The 16099-nt window shown below is 44.9% G+C and overlaps 2 protein-coding genes and 1 long non-coding RNA gene across 3 annotated transcripts in view; 2 read left to right on the forward strand and 1 right to left on the reverse strand.

Annotated features, from left to right (window-relative positions):
• Window positions 1-16099, reverse strand: part of LOC309341326 — a 223062-nt gene that overhangs the window by 71244 nt on the left and 135719 nt on the right. The window lies entirely within an intron of this gene.
• On the forward strand, window positions 946-1984 carry LOC309341188 (olfactory receptor 51I1-like). Its single transcript, XM_081860710.1, has one exon. The coding sequence runs from the start codon at window positions 969-971 to the stop codon at window positions 1899-1901; it is 933 nt and encodes a 310-aa protein (XP_081716836.1). The 5' UTR covers window positions 946-968; the 3' UTR covers window positions 1902-1984.
• On the forward strand, window positions 9648-10595 carry LOC309341180 (olfactory receptor 51G1-like; the record flags this gene model as incomplete). The annotated part of the gene is made up of 1 exon (XM_081860702.1): window positions 9648-10595. One exon carries the CDS (start codon window positions 9648-9650, stop codon window positions 10593-10595), a length of 948 nt encoding a protein of 315 aa, XP_081716828.1.

The following is a 16099-nucleotide window of genomic DNA, read 5'->3' on the forward strand; positions in this document are numbered from 1 at the left end:
TTGCCCTGCAACCAGCCCATGCAGAATTTAGGCACCCTATATATAGAAAGGAGCAAACCACTGATATTTGAGGGAGCAGGCTAGCAGGCGGGGGGCATTGCTTACATCAGAGGAGCTTACACAACACAAAACACGGTTGCTGTATGTAGGTTTCATTTTATTTTATTTTTATCTTATATTTTGGAAATGTACATCCAGTTGTTTTTTTCTTTAATTTTTTTGGGGGTCCCTGAAGAGAGTGGGGCCCTGAGCTATAGCTTGTTTCGCTATTTATATGTAAATCCCACACTGTCGTTGGGTGGAAGTTCTAAAGCAGAGGTTGGGTGGCCATCCCTCATGAGTGCTTTGGCTGTGATTCCTACATTGCAGTGGGTTGAGTGAGGTGACTCTTGGGAACCTTTCCGACCCTACAATTCTGTGATTCTTTGACCCTAGTCTATGGTTTTCAATACACTGTCTTTATCTGCTGTGAGAGCTTCTGGTCATTTTCATGCCCCATCTCTAAACTTGGAGCAGAGGAGCATCGGCGTAGCAAACCCTGCTGATGCCTGGGGCGGAGAGATCGCCCACAGTTGTTGAGCTTTTTGGGGGGAGATTGCACAGTGGCTCCAATGCCCTCTATCCCCCCAGTGCCACCCCTACCACTCAGTGTGCCTGCCTTCCTTCCTTCCTTCCTTCCTTCCTTCCATCCATCCATCCATCGATCCTTGGATTTGCACTCTGATTTTCTCTTGATTTCCCTTGTCTTTATATTTTAGACCCTTGCAGCAGTTACTCCAATGTTTCCCACTTGACCTTCTTCTCAGCAGCTCACTGATGGAGTCTTCCCTCTCTCTCCTCTCCCCTCTCCCCTCTCCTCTCGCTCTCCTCTCCTGCAATGTGCTTCCCTCTCCATTGTCCCGTGGCCAGAAGCCTCCTGGTCCTTCTTGTTTCCTCTCCAGGGAAATCCAAAGCCCGCGAAGGGGCGCATGGAAGAGCTCAACCTCACCCGCTTCCAGCCTGTCACCTTCCACCTCACCGGCTTCCCAGGCCTGGAGCAATTCCACTTGTGGATTGCCATCCCCTTCTGCTTGCTGTACGCTGCCTCCATCGCTGGCAACTGCACCATCCTTGCCATCATCAGGAGGGACCGGCGGCTCCACGAGCCCATGTATTTCTTCCTGTGCATGCTGTCCTTCAACGATTTGGGCGTTTCCCTCTCCACCCTCCCAACGGTGCTGGCCATCTTCTGCTTTGGCTTCAGTGACGTCCTTTTTGACGCTTGCCTGGCCCAGATGTTCTTCCTCCACTCCTTCTCCTTCATGGAGTCGGGGATCCTGCTAGCCATGTCCTTCGACCGCTTCGTCGCTATCTGCAACCCTCTCCGGTACTCGTCCACCTTTACCAACCCCCGGATCGCCCGGATCGGCTTGGCCATCGTCCTGAAGAGCACCGTCATGCTCTTCCCCTTCCCATTCCTCATCAAGCGCCTGCCCATTTGCAAGTCCAATGTCCTGTCCCACTCCTACTGCCTCCACCCGGACATGATGCGCCTGGCATGTGTCGACATCACCGTCAACAACATCTATGGCTTCTTCGCCGTCCTCTTCACCTACGGCCTGGACTCCACCCTCATTGTTCTGTCCTACGCCATGATCCTGAAGACCGTCTTGAGCATTGCGTCCCGGGAGCAGCGGCGCAAGGCCCTCAGCACCTGCGTCTCGCACATCTGCGCGGTCCTCTCGTTCTATGTCCCCATCATCGCCGTCTCCGTCCTGCACAGATTTGGGAAGGGCGCCCCTCCCATGGTCCACATCATGATGTCCAACGTCTACCTCTTTGTTCCCCCGCTGCTCAACCCCATCATCTACAGCGTCAAAACCAAAGAGATCAGGAAGGGAATTGTCAAGATATTTTCGTGAGCGGCAAACGCAAATCGAACAGGTGTGGTGTGGCAGGTCTTAGTGCGTCTGTCTAGGACCTGGGAGGGACCAGGGTTCAAATCTCCCCCTCTCGGCCACAAAACTCCCCAGGTGTGACCTTTGGGGGTCAGTCACTGCCTCCCCCTCTCTAAATAAATCTTTATTGTTTTAAAATACAATCATACAACGAAGGTAAGTACAACAGAGTTAAGTATAAAAAAGTAAAAGAATTTAAGGAGGCGAATAAAAAAGAAAAAGAAATTATAAAGAAAGAACCAAATTTTTATACAACATCATGTCTTATCCAATAAAGTTTTCTGTAAGAAACTTCCAATTGTTCTCATTATGCTTTTTCTGTTGTCATGATTTTATCGCACAGTTTTGTTTTATATCTTTTTTCATACATTCCGCTAAGATGATTATTCCATTTATTTATTGTACACAAGTATCATTCCATTTCTGCTAGGATGATATTATTTTTACAGTATAATCTTATATAATCCTTGAATATTTTCCATTCTCCGTATGCTTTCTGGTTTGGGGCCCCCCTGACTTTTCCGGTCAGCTTTGCTAATTGGAGATACTCTATCATAAGTGCTTGTCAATCTGTTATTGTTGGTGTTGTTTCGCATTTCCAGCTTCTTGCTACAAGTATTCTTGCTGCTGTGATTGCGTACATGAACAGTGGTCTTGTGTTTTATTATTATTAGGAATATTACCAATAGAAATTAAAAAAACAGTCACTGCCTCTCTCAGCCTAACCTCCCTTGCAGGGTTGTTGTGAGAATAAAATGGGGGGGGAGGAGGACCATGCACACTGCTTTGATCTCCTCGGAGGAAAAGATAGCACATTAATGTAATAAAAAAACAAAATGAATGAATGAATGAGTGTTCACATACTGAGACATAATTGTGAATAATTTTTGGAAGGCTGGATGCTCTCTGGGTGTCCCTGCAGCGCTTCCTCTGGCCTCCAGCTCTGTGGGCAGAGCATTACAGAAGGTCTTGGGTTCTAATCTTGGCACCTCCAGGCAAGGCTGGAAAGGCATCTTGGCTGAAACCCCGGAAAGCTGCTCCAGCACTGTGCATGATGGGCAAAGGTTTTTCTTCCTACACCCCTGGTCTTTAGAGGTATGGCCTCTAAACACAAAGGCTCTGTTTACCTGTGATGCATATTCATTTAGGCAATTTCTACGTAGTACTTAATTACAATTGTTTCTTAAGCCAGTCAAGTCTCAGTGCCAGTGGGTGTGATGGTTCAGTCTCTCCCAAAGAAGCGAGACAACTCTGGCAGCAATTAACTCAGGTTTATTGCTCAAAACACACAAATCACTCTGGAGCTCAGTCACTCAGTGACTGCTTCCAAATTAGCCGTTGCTGAGTCTGAGTTCTGTCCCTTCCTCTTCCCACATTTAAAGCTCCACTTACTACACGTCTTGGGATGATCTATTTCTGGTGGCCCTCCCTCTGAGTCCGAGCTTAAACTGTCAGTCTGTGTCTTCCCCCTAGAACTCCCCCCTTCCTTCTCCTTGTTCTCAGAACTCGGGCTTCTACTGCAACATGGCTGCTCCTCTCTCATTCCACATCCCTACCTAGTTACCTCATCCTGTCTCTCCACAGTCTCCCCCTCTGTCAGCAATGGGACGCAGCTGACATGGGGGGCAGGTTCCGCTCCCTCCCTCCCTCCCTTGCCCATAGAGCAGCACCAGCAGCAGGGAGCACACCTGGCCAAGAGATCTCCAGTGAACTCTGACACGTCCAGATGGGCCAGGGGTGAGACCAGTAGAAGGCAGCACTTCCTTACATCTGAGCCAAAGAGCTGCACTTGTTTCACAGCCTATGAAAGAAGAGCCTTCCATGGAGGGGGATGTAGCCATCTCCAAAGGCCTGTCCTTGGCTTCAGTGTGGGATGTTCCTGTTAGAATTCCTGCTCCATGATTGCAGTCATGGGATTGTTGTCTATCACAAGATGGTGTATGTTTTGACTCCATAGAGTGGGAAGTGACGGAGACAGGATGTTTGTGTTACTGTACTGTGTTCCGTGAGGTGGGACTATTGTCCTTTGTTCTTTTTCTCTTTGCTGTCTGATGAGAGAGAGAGAGAGAGAGAGAGAGAGAGAGGGAGCCACGTTGCAGTGCTCCGTGTGTGTTTATATGTAAATAAAGTAGATTAGCCAAAATGCTGAGTTGCTGAGGTCTGTCACACTCATGATGCGCAAATTCTGCGGATCCCTAAGTGTGTCGGTGTCGGTTGGCATAAGTCGCTGTGATGTTTGGGCAGAAGAAATCTTTTGAAGCTCCCGAACTATCGACCAGGAGGGAGGGAACATGCCAGTCGGGCATGAACTCCTGACAGTTCCTTCCTGCTCTGTCCCGCCGTCCAGAAAACACTATTTCCAAATCTGTTGTGGGCTTGTGGGGGAGGGGTCAGTCTGGATGATGTCCTGAGTTCCTCCAAATCCTCAGGAGTCCTGTACCCAGTGAGGGTGAGAATCTAAAAGAGGACCCTGTTGCTGAACATGCTTCCTTGAAGGCAATGGCCTTTGCTGGCCACTCAAGTATCCTTATCCACATTCCAAAAGTATGAGAGTGGTTGCAAGAGCTGCAACTAAGTGATGGGGGGGCCCTACAGACGGGGGGGGGGGATACCTCCGCTCTCTCACTGAGCTGCTAAGTAGGAGAAGAAGAGCCAGAGCGAGTTGTGTGTGAGCTGAGCAGTTGGACACTGGAGACCCAGAGACCGGCTTGCTCTGTGCTGGAGCCAGAGCTGTGACCAATGGAGAAGCAAGATTTGTTTGGGGTGTCAGTGCTGTGAGCCCCTCCATCCTCCACTCAGGCTGCATATAGGAGTAAATGAAACCTGGCTAAGCACTTGGAACCCCTGGAATTTCTCACTCCTCAGAAGTTGTGGTGGTGTGTGAGAAACCTTTTTTTTTTTTTTAAGGTAGGAAGATGGAGAGAGGGAAAAGAGACAAAGGGAGGGTAGGATGACTCCACAATACATTTAGTCCAAGAGCGGTTTGACTTTCAGAGAGGTCCTTGCCCTGACAGATGCCCAACCACCTTCAGTGATGAACTGGGTGACTGGCTCTTCAGGTCAAGGTCAAGGTCAAGGGGCCCCTGGCCGTTAGGTCCAGTCGCGGGGGTTGTGGCGCTCATCTCGCTTTGTTGGCCAAGGGAGCCGGCGTACAGCTTCCGGGTCATGTGGCCGGGTCATCTGGCAAACCAGAGCCAAGCACGGAAATGCCCTTTACCTTCCCGCCAGAGCGGTACCTATTGATCTACGTCCACTTGATGCTCTTTCGAACTGCTAGATGGGCAGGAGCTGGGACCGAGCAACAGGAGCTCACCCCGTCGCGGGGATTCGAACCGCCAGCCTTCTGATCGGCAAGTCCTAGGCTCAGTGGTTTAGACCACAGCGCCACCCGTTTCCCTTTTTCAGGTCAGGGACTCCCAGCCAAATCTGATCTTTTTCAGGCACCAGGGGAAAATCACTTTGTCTTTCCTGACTTTGAGTGGGGTTCATGACTTTTAGTAGTTCTTTGCAACAACTGATCACCTGATCCAGAGATGGAGGATCCAGTTCACATTTAAAGGTGATTTTATGTTATCTACATTTCCTGAAACCATACAAGGACCAAAACAAAGCTGGAATTTGCAGTTCTCCAGATCCTGAAGTTCTGATCTGGAATGGCAAAGAGGGTTTATGGCTTCTCCAGCTCAGTAGATGAATGAACATTTTGTTGTGCACATTTGCAGAATCTATTGGTATTTCTGAAACACACAAGCACAAGCACACACACAGAGTATCTTCCTTTATTTATGATTGTACAGGTTTGTTCTCACAGTTTAGTTCTGCATTTTATTCCAACGCTGCCTCTGGGAGATTGGATACAGTGTGATGACAGTTTATTGGACTTGAGCTTTTTCGGTTGGGCTCCAGCTCCTGCCCCACACAGTGTTTCTCCTCTCTCCCTCCCTTTTCTTTCCTGGCATTCACCTGCTGGACTGCAAGTTAGGGCATGTGTGTCTCAACCTGGGCTTCTCTTGGTGCTGCAACCACAACCGAAGGAGAAGTGGTGGAGGAGTTCTCCGTGGAGGCCACAGCAATGCTTTTGTTCCAAGTGGCCCAAGCATGGCCGGTGGCCTCAAGGCGGATGGCTCAGAGGGGCAGCGTCACTATTAACTCACAAAGCACCCACTGGGTCACCATTGCACTGCTTCTGGCTCAGGCCCACTCCTTCTGGCTCAGGCTGCACTGCTGAGGCCGTATCCTGAGCCTTGCAGCAAATTGGGGTTGTATGGTATGTACTGACCAGCTTGCTCTGCGACATCACCGGCATTTCACATGTAGACAAGATAATAATAATAACAATAATAATTTTAAAACAAAACAAAACAAATTCCTTCCAGTAGCACCTTAAAGACCAACTAAGTTAGTTCTTGGTATGAGCTTTCGTGTGCATGCACACTTCTTCAGATACACTGAAACAGAAGTCACCAGACCCTTCTATATAGTGAGAGATATATATATAGTGTCTCACTATATAGAAGGGTCTGGTGACTTCTGTTTCAGTGTATCTCAAGAAGTGTGCATGCACACGAAAGCTCATACCAAGAACTAACTTAGTTGGTCTTTAAGGTGCTACTGGAAGGAATTTTTTTATTTTGTTTTGACTATGGCAGACCAACACGGCTACCTACCTGTAATAATAATTTTATTATTTGCACCCCACTCATCTGACTGAGTTCTTTGTCAATAAATGATAAAGCAATATGCAATGCTTCTTGTTTTAGAATCATAGAATCATAGAATCATAGAGTTGGAAGAGACCACAAGGGCCATCGAGTCCAACCCCCTGCCAAGCAGGAAACACCATCAGAGCACTCCTGACATATGGTTGTCAAGCCTCTGCTTAAAGACCTCCAAAGAAGGAGACTCCACCACACTCCTTGGCAGCAAATTCCACTGATGAACAGCTCTTACTGTCAGGAAGTTCTTCCTAATTTTTAGGTGGAATCTTCTTTCTTGTAGTTTGGAACCATTGCTCCGTGTCCGCTTCTCTGGAGCAGCAGAAAACAACCTTTCTCCCTCCTCTATGTGACATCCTTTTATATATTTGAACATGGCTATCATATCACCCCTTTGATCATTTTGGTTGCCCTCCTCTGGACACGTTCTAGTTTGTCAGTGTCCTTCTTGAACTGTGGTGCCCAGAACTGGACACAGTACTCCAGGTGAGGTCTGACCAGAGCAGAATACAGTGGCACTATTACTTCCCTTGATCTAGATGCTATACTCCTATTGATGCAGCCCAGAATTGCATTGGCTTTTGTAGCTGCCGCGTCACACTGTTGGCTCATGTCAAGTTTGTGGTCAACCAAGACTCCTAGATCCTTTTCACATGTACTGCTCTCAAGCCAGGTGTCACCCATCTTGTAATTGTAACCAAACTCTCAGTCCCCACAGTTTAAGGCCATATAAGGTTTTACTTGTGACGCCTTCCTAGGTGGGTGTTCAATTATTCACTGCATGGATTGCGGCCAAAATCCCATTAAGAGAATATTGCTCTGGATACTTTTGTAATAAGAAGTAGGTTCATTTAGAAGAAGAAGAGGAGGAGGAGGAGGAGGAGGAGGAGGAGGAGGAGGGGAAGGAGAAGAGGAGTTTGGATTTGATATCCCACCTAAACAACAGTTTGGGTAAGCAGACCCTAGAATACTGCATATTAGTTACTCATCATTACATATCAGGTTGAAGGAATTGGATCTGGTCAGTGGGCTGGATGCTTATCCCCCCCCCCTCAGTTGACTGACAGGTGGGGGGCACTAACTGTTACTCACTTGCTGTCCCAGTTATATCAGATGACCTATGACCTACTTTTCCTCACTTTTTTTTGTTCTTGTTTTATTTCTTTATATCTCACCTTTTCCCCAGACTGGGACTCAAGGCGGCTTATGCAAATTCAGTTGGTAGAGCGCAGGACTCTTAATCTCAGGGACATGGGTTCAAGCCCCACAGTGGGCAAAATATAGCTGCACATGTTGTAGAGGAAAGCGAAGGGTAGGCGAGGTTCACCCACCTGGGAAGGCAGTGCATCTAGGAGAAGGAAAACGCTGGTCTTAAACCTCTTCTGCCTTGAGGGACATCTTCAGGAGAGGAAAAGGCTCAAGAGTAAACCCCACACAAATCTGGAGTCCCTAAGACAGTTGGGTGGCGCCTTGTACTCCTTCTTCCAACAACTCCTGCAGCCAAGCTGGTGCCAAGCATCTTGCTCTGCTTTCATTTTGGACCACATTAGCAAGTCTGAAATGTGTTATCGTCTGGGTAGCCCAGGAGCTCCATACACACTGTCTGTCCAGGCTTGCATCCTGAGGAGGTCACTTTGGTGCCGCTAACACAGTGGCTTGGCTTCACACCAGAGGCGCACTCCATTGTCTCTCAAGACAGATGGATGCCAGCTAGTGTATTTCTGTTAATTAATCATCTCACATTACCTCACATTTTTAATTATGAACAGATTATAAATACCTAGAATCCCACTGTTATTCTCTTCTCTTCTTGTCATTCTCCTCTATCATTTTTTCCCTTGCCACACACAAACACAAAACTGGTCCACATCCTTGGCTGCTGTTTTTGCTGCTGCAGCTGCTGCAACCTGCTCTGTTGAGGAAGGAAGGTGCTCAGCATCAGAAGAGTCTCCTTTGGGTTGGTGCCCCTTGGGGGTCTCTGCAAGCTGCTGGCAAAGAGTCTCATCTCCTCCTTCTCTAGGGATTCCCAAGAAAGCAGCATAAATCTTTCTGCCGCGGAGTCTCTGACAGAACTGGATCTCGCTCCTAACCACCAGCAGAGACCAAGGAGATTCCATTCAGGTGGGTCTTTTTATTTTCCAGTTTGAAACTTGCTCTTCATCAGAGAAGGTTCCCACAAACTTCCTTCTGGCTTCGGCAATATTGCTCCATGATTCAATTCCTATAATGGACAGCCTTGTTGGGGTATAGAGTGTGCCATAATTGTCAAAGGTGGCTGTTCTGAAGCATTTGTGATGGCAGGTGGAAGATCAAATGTGCCCAAAGTCCTCCATCTCTCAAAAGACATTCTGAAATGTAGAAAATTAGTATGTTGGGGAGAAGGTGTCCTTATAAACCTCCCATGAAGGAGAGTCCACCACCTTTGAGGTCATCCATTCCACAGCTGAACAGCTCTTACCGCCAGAAAGTTCTTCTGAAGTATTAGTTTGAATCGCCTTCCTTGTCATTTGATTCCATTGATTCAGGTCCTCCCTTCTGGAGCAGCAGAAAACAAGCTTGCTCCACCTTCCATGTGATAGCTCTTTGGTCCATGGTATTCAACCATAGATGAAAACCCACTCCTTAATCTCAGGAACCATCCTGCAAGCTTTGGTTAAAATATGTTAAAAGGTGTCCAAATGCAGAGCAAACAAACAAACAAGCAACTTTCCCCCCAAAAGTGCTAGATTTACTGAGTTTTTTAGAAGACAGTTTTTGTGATGCTTCAATATTAATTGCTGTCAATGTGTGGGTTCTTTATTTTTTATTTTTTGGGGGGGTGACTAAAAGGTGAGCTACCAAATAAATAAGATCAAAGTAATATAGCTCATGAACGGTATGGACATCCCAAAAATGCAGAACCAAAGCACCAAAGGCTCCCATGTGGATAATGGTGTATTTTTCTTTCCTTATGTCCACCCAGGTGCGGCTGGATGGGAGAACTTGATCACTCACCATGGAGCTGTTCAGTAACCAAAGCTTCCTCCACCCCACCGTCCTTCTCACTGGCATCCCAGGGCTGCAGGCCAGAAATATTGGGGTCTCCATCCCTTTCTGCTTTGCCTATGCGGTTGCTGTTTTGGGGAATGGCATTGTTCTCCTAGTGATTGTGAAGGATCAGACCTTGCATAAGCCCATGTATCTCTTCCTCTGCATGCTGGCTGTGAGTGAGCTGGGGGTCTCCCTCTCTACCCTCCCCACAGTGCTGGGCGTCTTCCTGTTTGATACCAGGGAGATTGGGCTGGATGCGTGCCTCAGCCAGATGTTCTTCATCCACTCCTTCTCCATCATGGACTCAGGGGTCCTCTGGGCGATGGCCCTGGACCGCTTCATAGCCATTTACAACCCTCTGCAATACACCATCATCCTGACAAACCTTAGGATCATTTTGTTGGGATCTGGGATTGCCTTGAGGAGTGTTCTCCTGATGACCCCACTGCCTCTACTCCTGAGGAGGTTGCCGTTTTGCAGGTCCAATGTGCTTGCTCATCCTTACTGTCTGCACCCCAATTTAATCCAGCTCCCCTGTGCAGACACAACCATCAATAACCAAACTGGTCTGTTTGTTGTGCTCTCCACATTTGGCCTCGATTCCTTGTGCATTGTCTTGTCCTACGTGATGATCCTCAAAACCGTGCTGAGCATGGCCTCCAAGGAAGGCCGTTTCAAGGCCCTGAACACCTGCATCTCCCACATCTGTGCTGTCGTGCTCTATTACACACCAATGATCGGTGTTTCCATGGCGCACAGGTTTGGCAGGCATAATTCTCCAATGCTGCACTCAATGATGGCCAACATCTATCTCCTGGTTCCTCCCATTCTGAACCCCATCATCTACAGCATCAAAACCAAAGAGATCCGCAAGGCCTTTGGCAGGTTTTTGTCTCAACAGAGACTGATCTGAAGTGTTAAAGTGTGTTGTGATATCCTCAAGAGCGTTTATGGGTTCTCAAGCTCAGCAGAGGGAAGTTGAGTGACCATTTGGTTTTTCCCCTTCTTCTCAGAAGTTACTGGCATTTTTTAAAGCACATCCACACACAGAGTAGATTCTTTACAAGCTCATATTTCTATTCTTTCCTTGTTGTGCATCATGTCATTGTGAAATGGTACTAGAAAGGTATGTTCTGCAGAGGGTCTGTGCATTGGATCACATGGCCTGACTCTGTGGAAGCATCAGCTTCTGAGCATCTACTGAGACCTGCGGGTGTAGGGTGGTATATAAATTTAATAATAAGACTTCCCACATATCTTTGACAATGTCCAAAAGACCACTTCTGTTGCATCCATAAAGACATTCAAAAGGAGTTAAGCCAGGGCTCTCTTGGCCTTCTTTTCTGTGGGAAGATAGGAGGTGTTGCAAGTTCTGGTCCCAATCATCGAGATGTGTTGCTAGGTACATCTTCAGAATTTGTTTTTAATTCCCCCAAAAAAAATAATCTCTGGGTGAGATGCGATGCTTGTCACTTTCTTCACAGGCCTTGCAATGTCTCTGCATTAAATTAAACTGAGATCTGGAGTAATTATACACTCAGCATTAGGGATTTTAAGATCAAAATTCAAAACTGGGGGGGAAGGGCTTCAATATTATCTTCCTTCTGGAACCTGGGCGATGTCTTTTGTATCAACAACAAGGTCTTCTTGCATGGCTCTTGCCTGTCCCAAATCTGCCACCCATCTCAACTCCTCCGGCTTAAGTTTCTGAAGCTCAGTTCCATTTTGGGCTTCTTCCTGCCTTAGTTCACACTCTCTGGCTTCTCTTTTTCCCTTTCGTGAGCCACACACACCAATCTCAGACTGTGCAGGCAAAGGCAAAAGAACTGGAGGTGGGTGTTGTTGTCTTTATTTGGTTTTACGAACAAGAATGATGTTATACTAATAAGTATACCAAGTTTTCCCTACTGGGAATAACTAGAAAGGAAATAAATAAGAGGGACTGTAAACTTTTTCAGTACGCAATAACAGCAGCGAGAATATTGATGGCTCAAAAATGGAAACAAGAAGAAGTACCGACTTTGGAAGAATGGAGAACAAAACTAACAGACTATGCAGAACTGGACAAATTAACTGGAAAAATTAGATTCCAAAGAGATCATAAGTTTCTAGAGGACTGGGGAAAATTCAGAGAATATTTGAAAACTGTATGTGAGGAACACACAACGCTAGTGTGTTTTAAAGAAGCTTTGTGGAAAAAAATAAGGAATATTGCAAGAATGTAAATGAGGATAGAAAAATTTTATTTAAAGGCGATATTAAAATTAAGGAATGTGAAGATAGAAATTTAATTATGGATGATTGTCAGAGGAGTTGAGGGAGGTCCAATAAGTTAAAATATGTGATGTGGAAATTTGTATGATTGGAGATTTTATGGAAAAAAATTAATAAAAATTTAATAAAAAATAATAATAATAAGTATACCAAGTTTTCTCGTGTCGTTTGTATATCACAAAAATAGCATAATAAATGTGAAACTGGAGGTTGTTTTAATTTGCTTTTGAAATATTGTGTTTCAATGTTGTAACCAATCCTGGGACCTTAGGAAGAAGGGAGAGTAAACTAATAGTCGTAATAATTTTGCGAGCGCCGACAAGAGGCTCTGTGGGGCTTTGCACAGGAGGTCTATCAGCAGGGTCTGTCAAGCCTCCTTTTGGCATAGCTGCACCTTTACCTGCCCTGCACCTGATGTCAAACATGGACAGGTGGTTTATTCAGCCTCATGGCCCAATAGGGAGCCCTGGCAGACCCATTTGGGCCCATGGACCAGAGGACGGCATGAAGTGTTTGCATGTAACTGTAAACCATTGCTTTCAGTTAAGCACTTCCCATAACCACTCCTTAAAATGTTTGTAAACTAGGCAATGAAAGGCTGGAATTCCACTGCCGTTCACTTCTTTTATGGCATTTCTGCCTGCTTCCCTCTCCTCCAGCCTTGACACACACAGAAACACACAGAGTTGGTTCACAGCCTTGAGTACTGTTGTTGAGGCCGCAGCTGCTGGCACCTAGTTTGTTGGGGAAAGATGGTGCTCAGCACCTGTCCTGCCCACTGCGGAAGAGTCTCCTTTGGGTGTCCTCTGAAGTCCCAGAGAGCTGCAAGAGGAAAATCTCCTCTCCTCCCTCTCCAGGGATTCCCAAGAAAGCAGCATAAATCTTCCTCCCACTGAACGTCTGGCAGGATTGGATCCGTCTCCTGGACACCAGCAGAGACTCACCAGGTGAGTCCTTTTATATTCCACTTCAGAACTTGGTTTTTCATCAGAGGAACTTGTTGCAGGTTCCCTTCTGGCTTTAGGGGTAATAATCCAGGATGCTGTAATAGAGAGTGTTGCTGAAGTATGGCTATGCCAGAGTAGGCAAGGATTGCTGCTCCAAAGCATTTGAGAGGGCAGGTGGAGGATCAAATGAGTCAGAGGTTCCCTGATATGTGGAAATCTAGCAGGTTGTGGCGAAGGTGCCCTTATCCCTGGCATGCTAGCTTTCCATGGGCAGGTGGTTCTGTTCTGTTCACCTGCACCAGTGGCCTTAGATGCTCACCTGCTGCCACGGAAAGACTTCAGGTGGAACCAGGTAAGAAGAGAGGCAAGATGGAGCCAGGTACTCGCTGGATGAATTGGGAAACATGGGAGCCATTGCAAGGCCTGACCAGATCACCCCACTGCTTCCTCTCAAAACTGCAGGGATGATGACTTATTCATATCCACACCGCTTTATACTCTCAGGAAAAAGAAAATCTCTCTTTTTTTAATAAATAATATTTATTGAGATTTTAGAAATTACAAAAAGAAAAAAGAAAGGTTAGACATAACAATGTAACAAAATACACAAACACAAACACAAACACTACATAAAACATTGAATCAACAAAGCAAAACAAAAAGAATTAAAAACACTTCCAATATTTCTAATCTTAACTTTCATGCACTTGTTTCACTGACTTCCTCACGCCTCCCTTTTTGTATTCCACTTCAATTAACTATTTCAGCAAGTCCTTTCCATCTTCATCTATTTTCTGTCTTATAATTAATTTTAACATATTCTGTCTAACATTTTGCCAAAGCCATCTAGCTTCATTCCACCTTTTTTCTAAAGCTCCTTAACTTTACAGTATTTCTGTAAATAATCTTTAAATTTATTATTAGCATCAGTTAATATCTTGAATTTTATTCGAGGCTTCTTGCCCTGCCAGACAAATCTAGAAATATCTCTCTGCCACTTCTTCGTCTACGGCCATACTACCCTGAACACGCCCGATCTCATCTGATCTCGGAAGCTAAGCAGGGTCAGGCCTGGTTAGTACTTGGATGGGAGGAAAAAAGAAATCTCAAACAACCGACATTAAAAGATCAAATAAAGCAACCCAGAATAAAAAGTTACTGAAGAAAGTCAAGAATACATTCAAAGCAACCTATTTAACTGGAAACAAAAGTTTTATCTTAAAAAATTCAAAATAGAATGTTGCTAAAGGAAGCGAGACATAGAATGCACATTTAAAAGAGCATAATTAAAGAATATAAAACTGTGCGAAGAAAACAACGACAGTATAAACAGTACAATGAGAATGATTGGAAGACTCTTTTTGTCAGAAGTCTTTTTTATTTGAGTGTTTATTTGGGTATTGGTTGGGAAGATTGGGGTTTTTTGTGCACGTAGATCTGCTTTTCCTTCTTTCTTCTTTCTGTGTTTTCTTCTTTTTTTCTTCCTGATTGTTTGGTTTTCTTTTTGTGGTGTGAGATTGTAGTTTCTTTGTAGATTCTTTGCATATGTGTGTGATTTAAATTAATAAAGATTATTTTTTTAAAAATAAAAGAGCATAATTAGCAAAAGAATGAAATATTACCATAAGCAAAGGACATACCAGCTGTTGATGCTGTTCATCATGCCCAAGGTAGGTGTTGGCTGTGAAAGCTCAGGCTCAAAGGCCAGATATGGATGAACCAAAATGCATTGTTTGGGCATTTCTCTTCTTCATTTTTGTATCAATTGAAGGCATAGCTGTCAACATTTCCCTTTTTAAAAGGGAAATTCCCTTATTCCGAATAGGATTCCTCGCAAGAAAAGGGAAAAGTTGACAGCTATTATTGAAGGTACTCATCTGTGGATGAACATGCACAAAATCACATGGGAAAAATCAATCTGAGTGGCCACCATGCACATTAACACTCTGGTGTGTACGCAGACTCTGTTAGCTGTCTGTTTATTTGCTTGCTTCAATATTGAGGCATCTAATCATAAGCCTGCATTTTTATCAAAGCTTCTATATTTTGATCAGGGCCTGAATTTTAAAATGAGCTTAAAGATTTTCAAATGTTTCATGCCAGGCAGAAGACTAAAAAACCTTGGCAATGTTTTTTCTCCTAGACAAGGGGGGCCCCTGATTTATAGCAGAAAACAATTCTCAAAGTCGTAAAAAAAGGGAATTACAGGCTGAGAGCGAGGACACTGACCTTGCATGTTACAGAAGATAAAAAAAGGCTGAGAAAACATAAAATTAAGAATGGGTAAATAGAAAAATAATACCATGTGCCTCCCAGTAAAATGAGCCATATCTTCTTCCTAAGGTTAAAAAGGCCAAGAGCAAATGGAAAAGAAAAGCAACTGGTCTGGCTGGAAGAAAGAGAGCATTTTTGGGAAAGTCTTTTCTAAAGCTGTTTCTTTCTTAAACTGAGATCCTTTTAAGATTTCTTTTCCTTTTAAAAGGCTATCTATGATAATGTATGAAATATATTAGCTTAAATGTAATTATGCAAAGGATTTAAGAAATGCTAGATTCTTATTTCATAGAGTCATATTGCAATAGGAGACCAGAAGGGCAAATGAGCCCAGCCTCCTGCCAGACAGGAGACGCCATCGGGTGCTCCTGATATATGGTTGTCAGGCCTTTTTGTTTAGAAACCTTCAAATGAAGGAGATCTTTCAATGTTGATGTGAACTCAAGATCCTTGGCATCTGTTTAAGATAAAAGTTCAAGATAAAAATTTAAGATTAACCATTTGTTTTGGAAGGCAATAGGGCAAGGAGGGCAAGAGGTGAGCTGGTAATTAAGATTCCTTGTTGAGACACATGTAAGATATATTACTACTTATTTGTCATTTATAGATAGCTCTTTGTGTCCCATAAAAGGGCGAAAGGAAATGGGTGTATCTTTTGTGATTGGTTCTAGCAAACAGCCAATAGGAATTTCAACTAGGCTGATTGGACAGAGGCAGCCAAAGGAGGAGCAAGGGGGCTGGATTAAGGAAATATAAGTGCTGGCCAGAATGGCAGGAGGCCAGGCCAGAGCTTGGTAACCATATACCACTGTGCCTCTCATTTATTTGTCTGACAAATAAATTACTATTTTAATTTCTCTGTTGCTGCGTTGAATATTTCATTCCAGCTAAGCGTTAACCACAAGCAGGGTGCTACAATATC

This window comes from Podarcis erhardii (assembly GCF_964252035.2).
Source record: "Podarcis erhardii genome assembly, chromosome: 4".
In the NCBI taxonomy this organism is placed as follows: domain Eukaryota; kingdom Metazoa; phylum Chordata; class Lepidosauria; order Squamata; family Lacertidae; genus Podarcis; species Podarcis erhardii.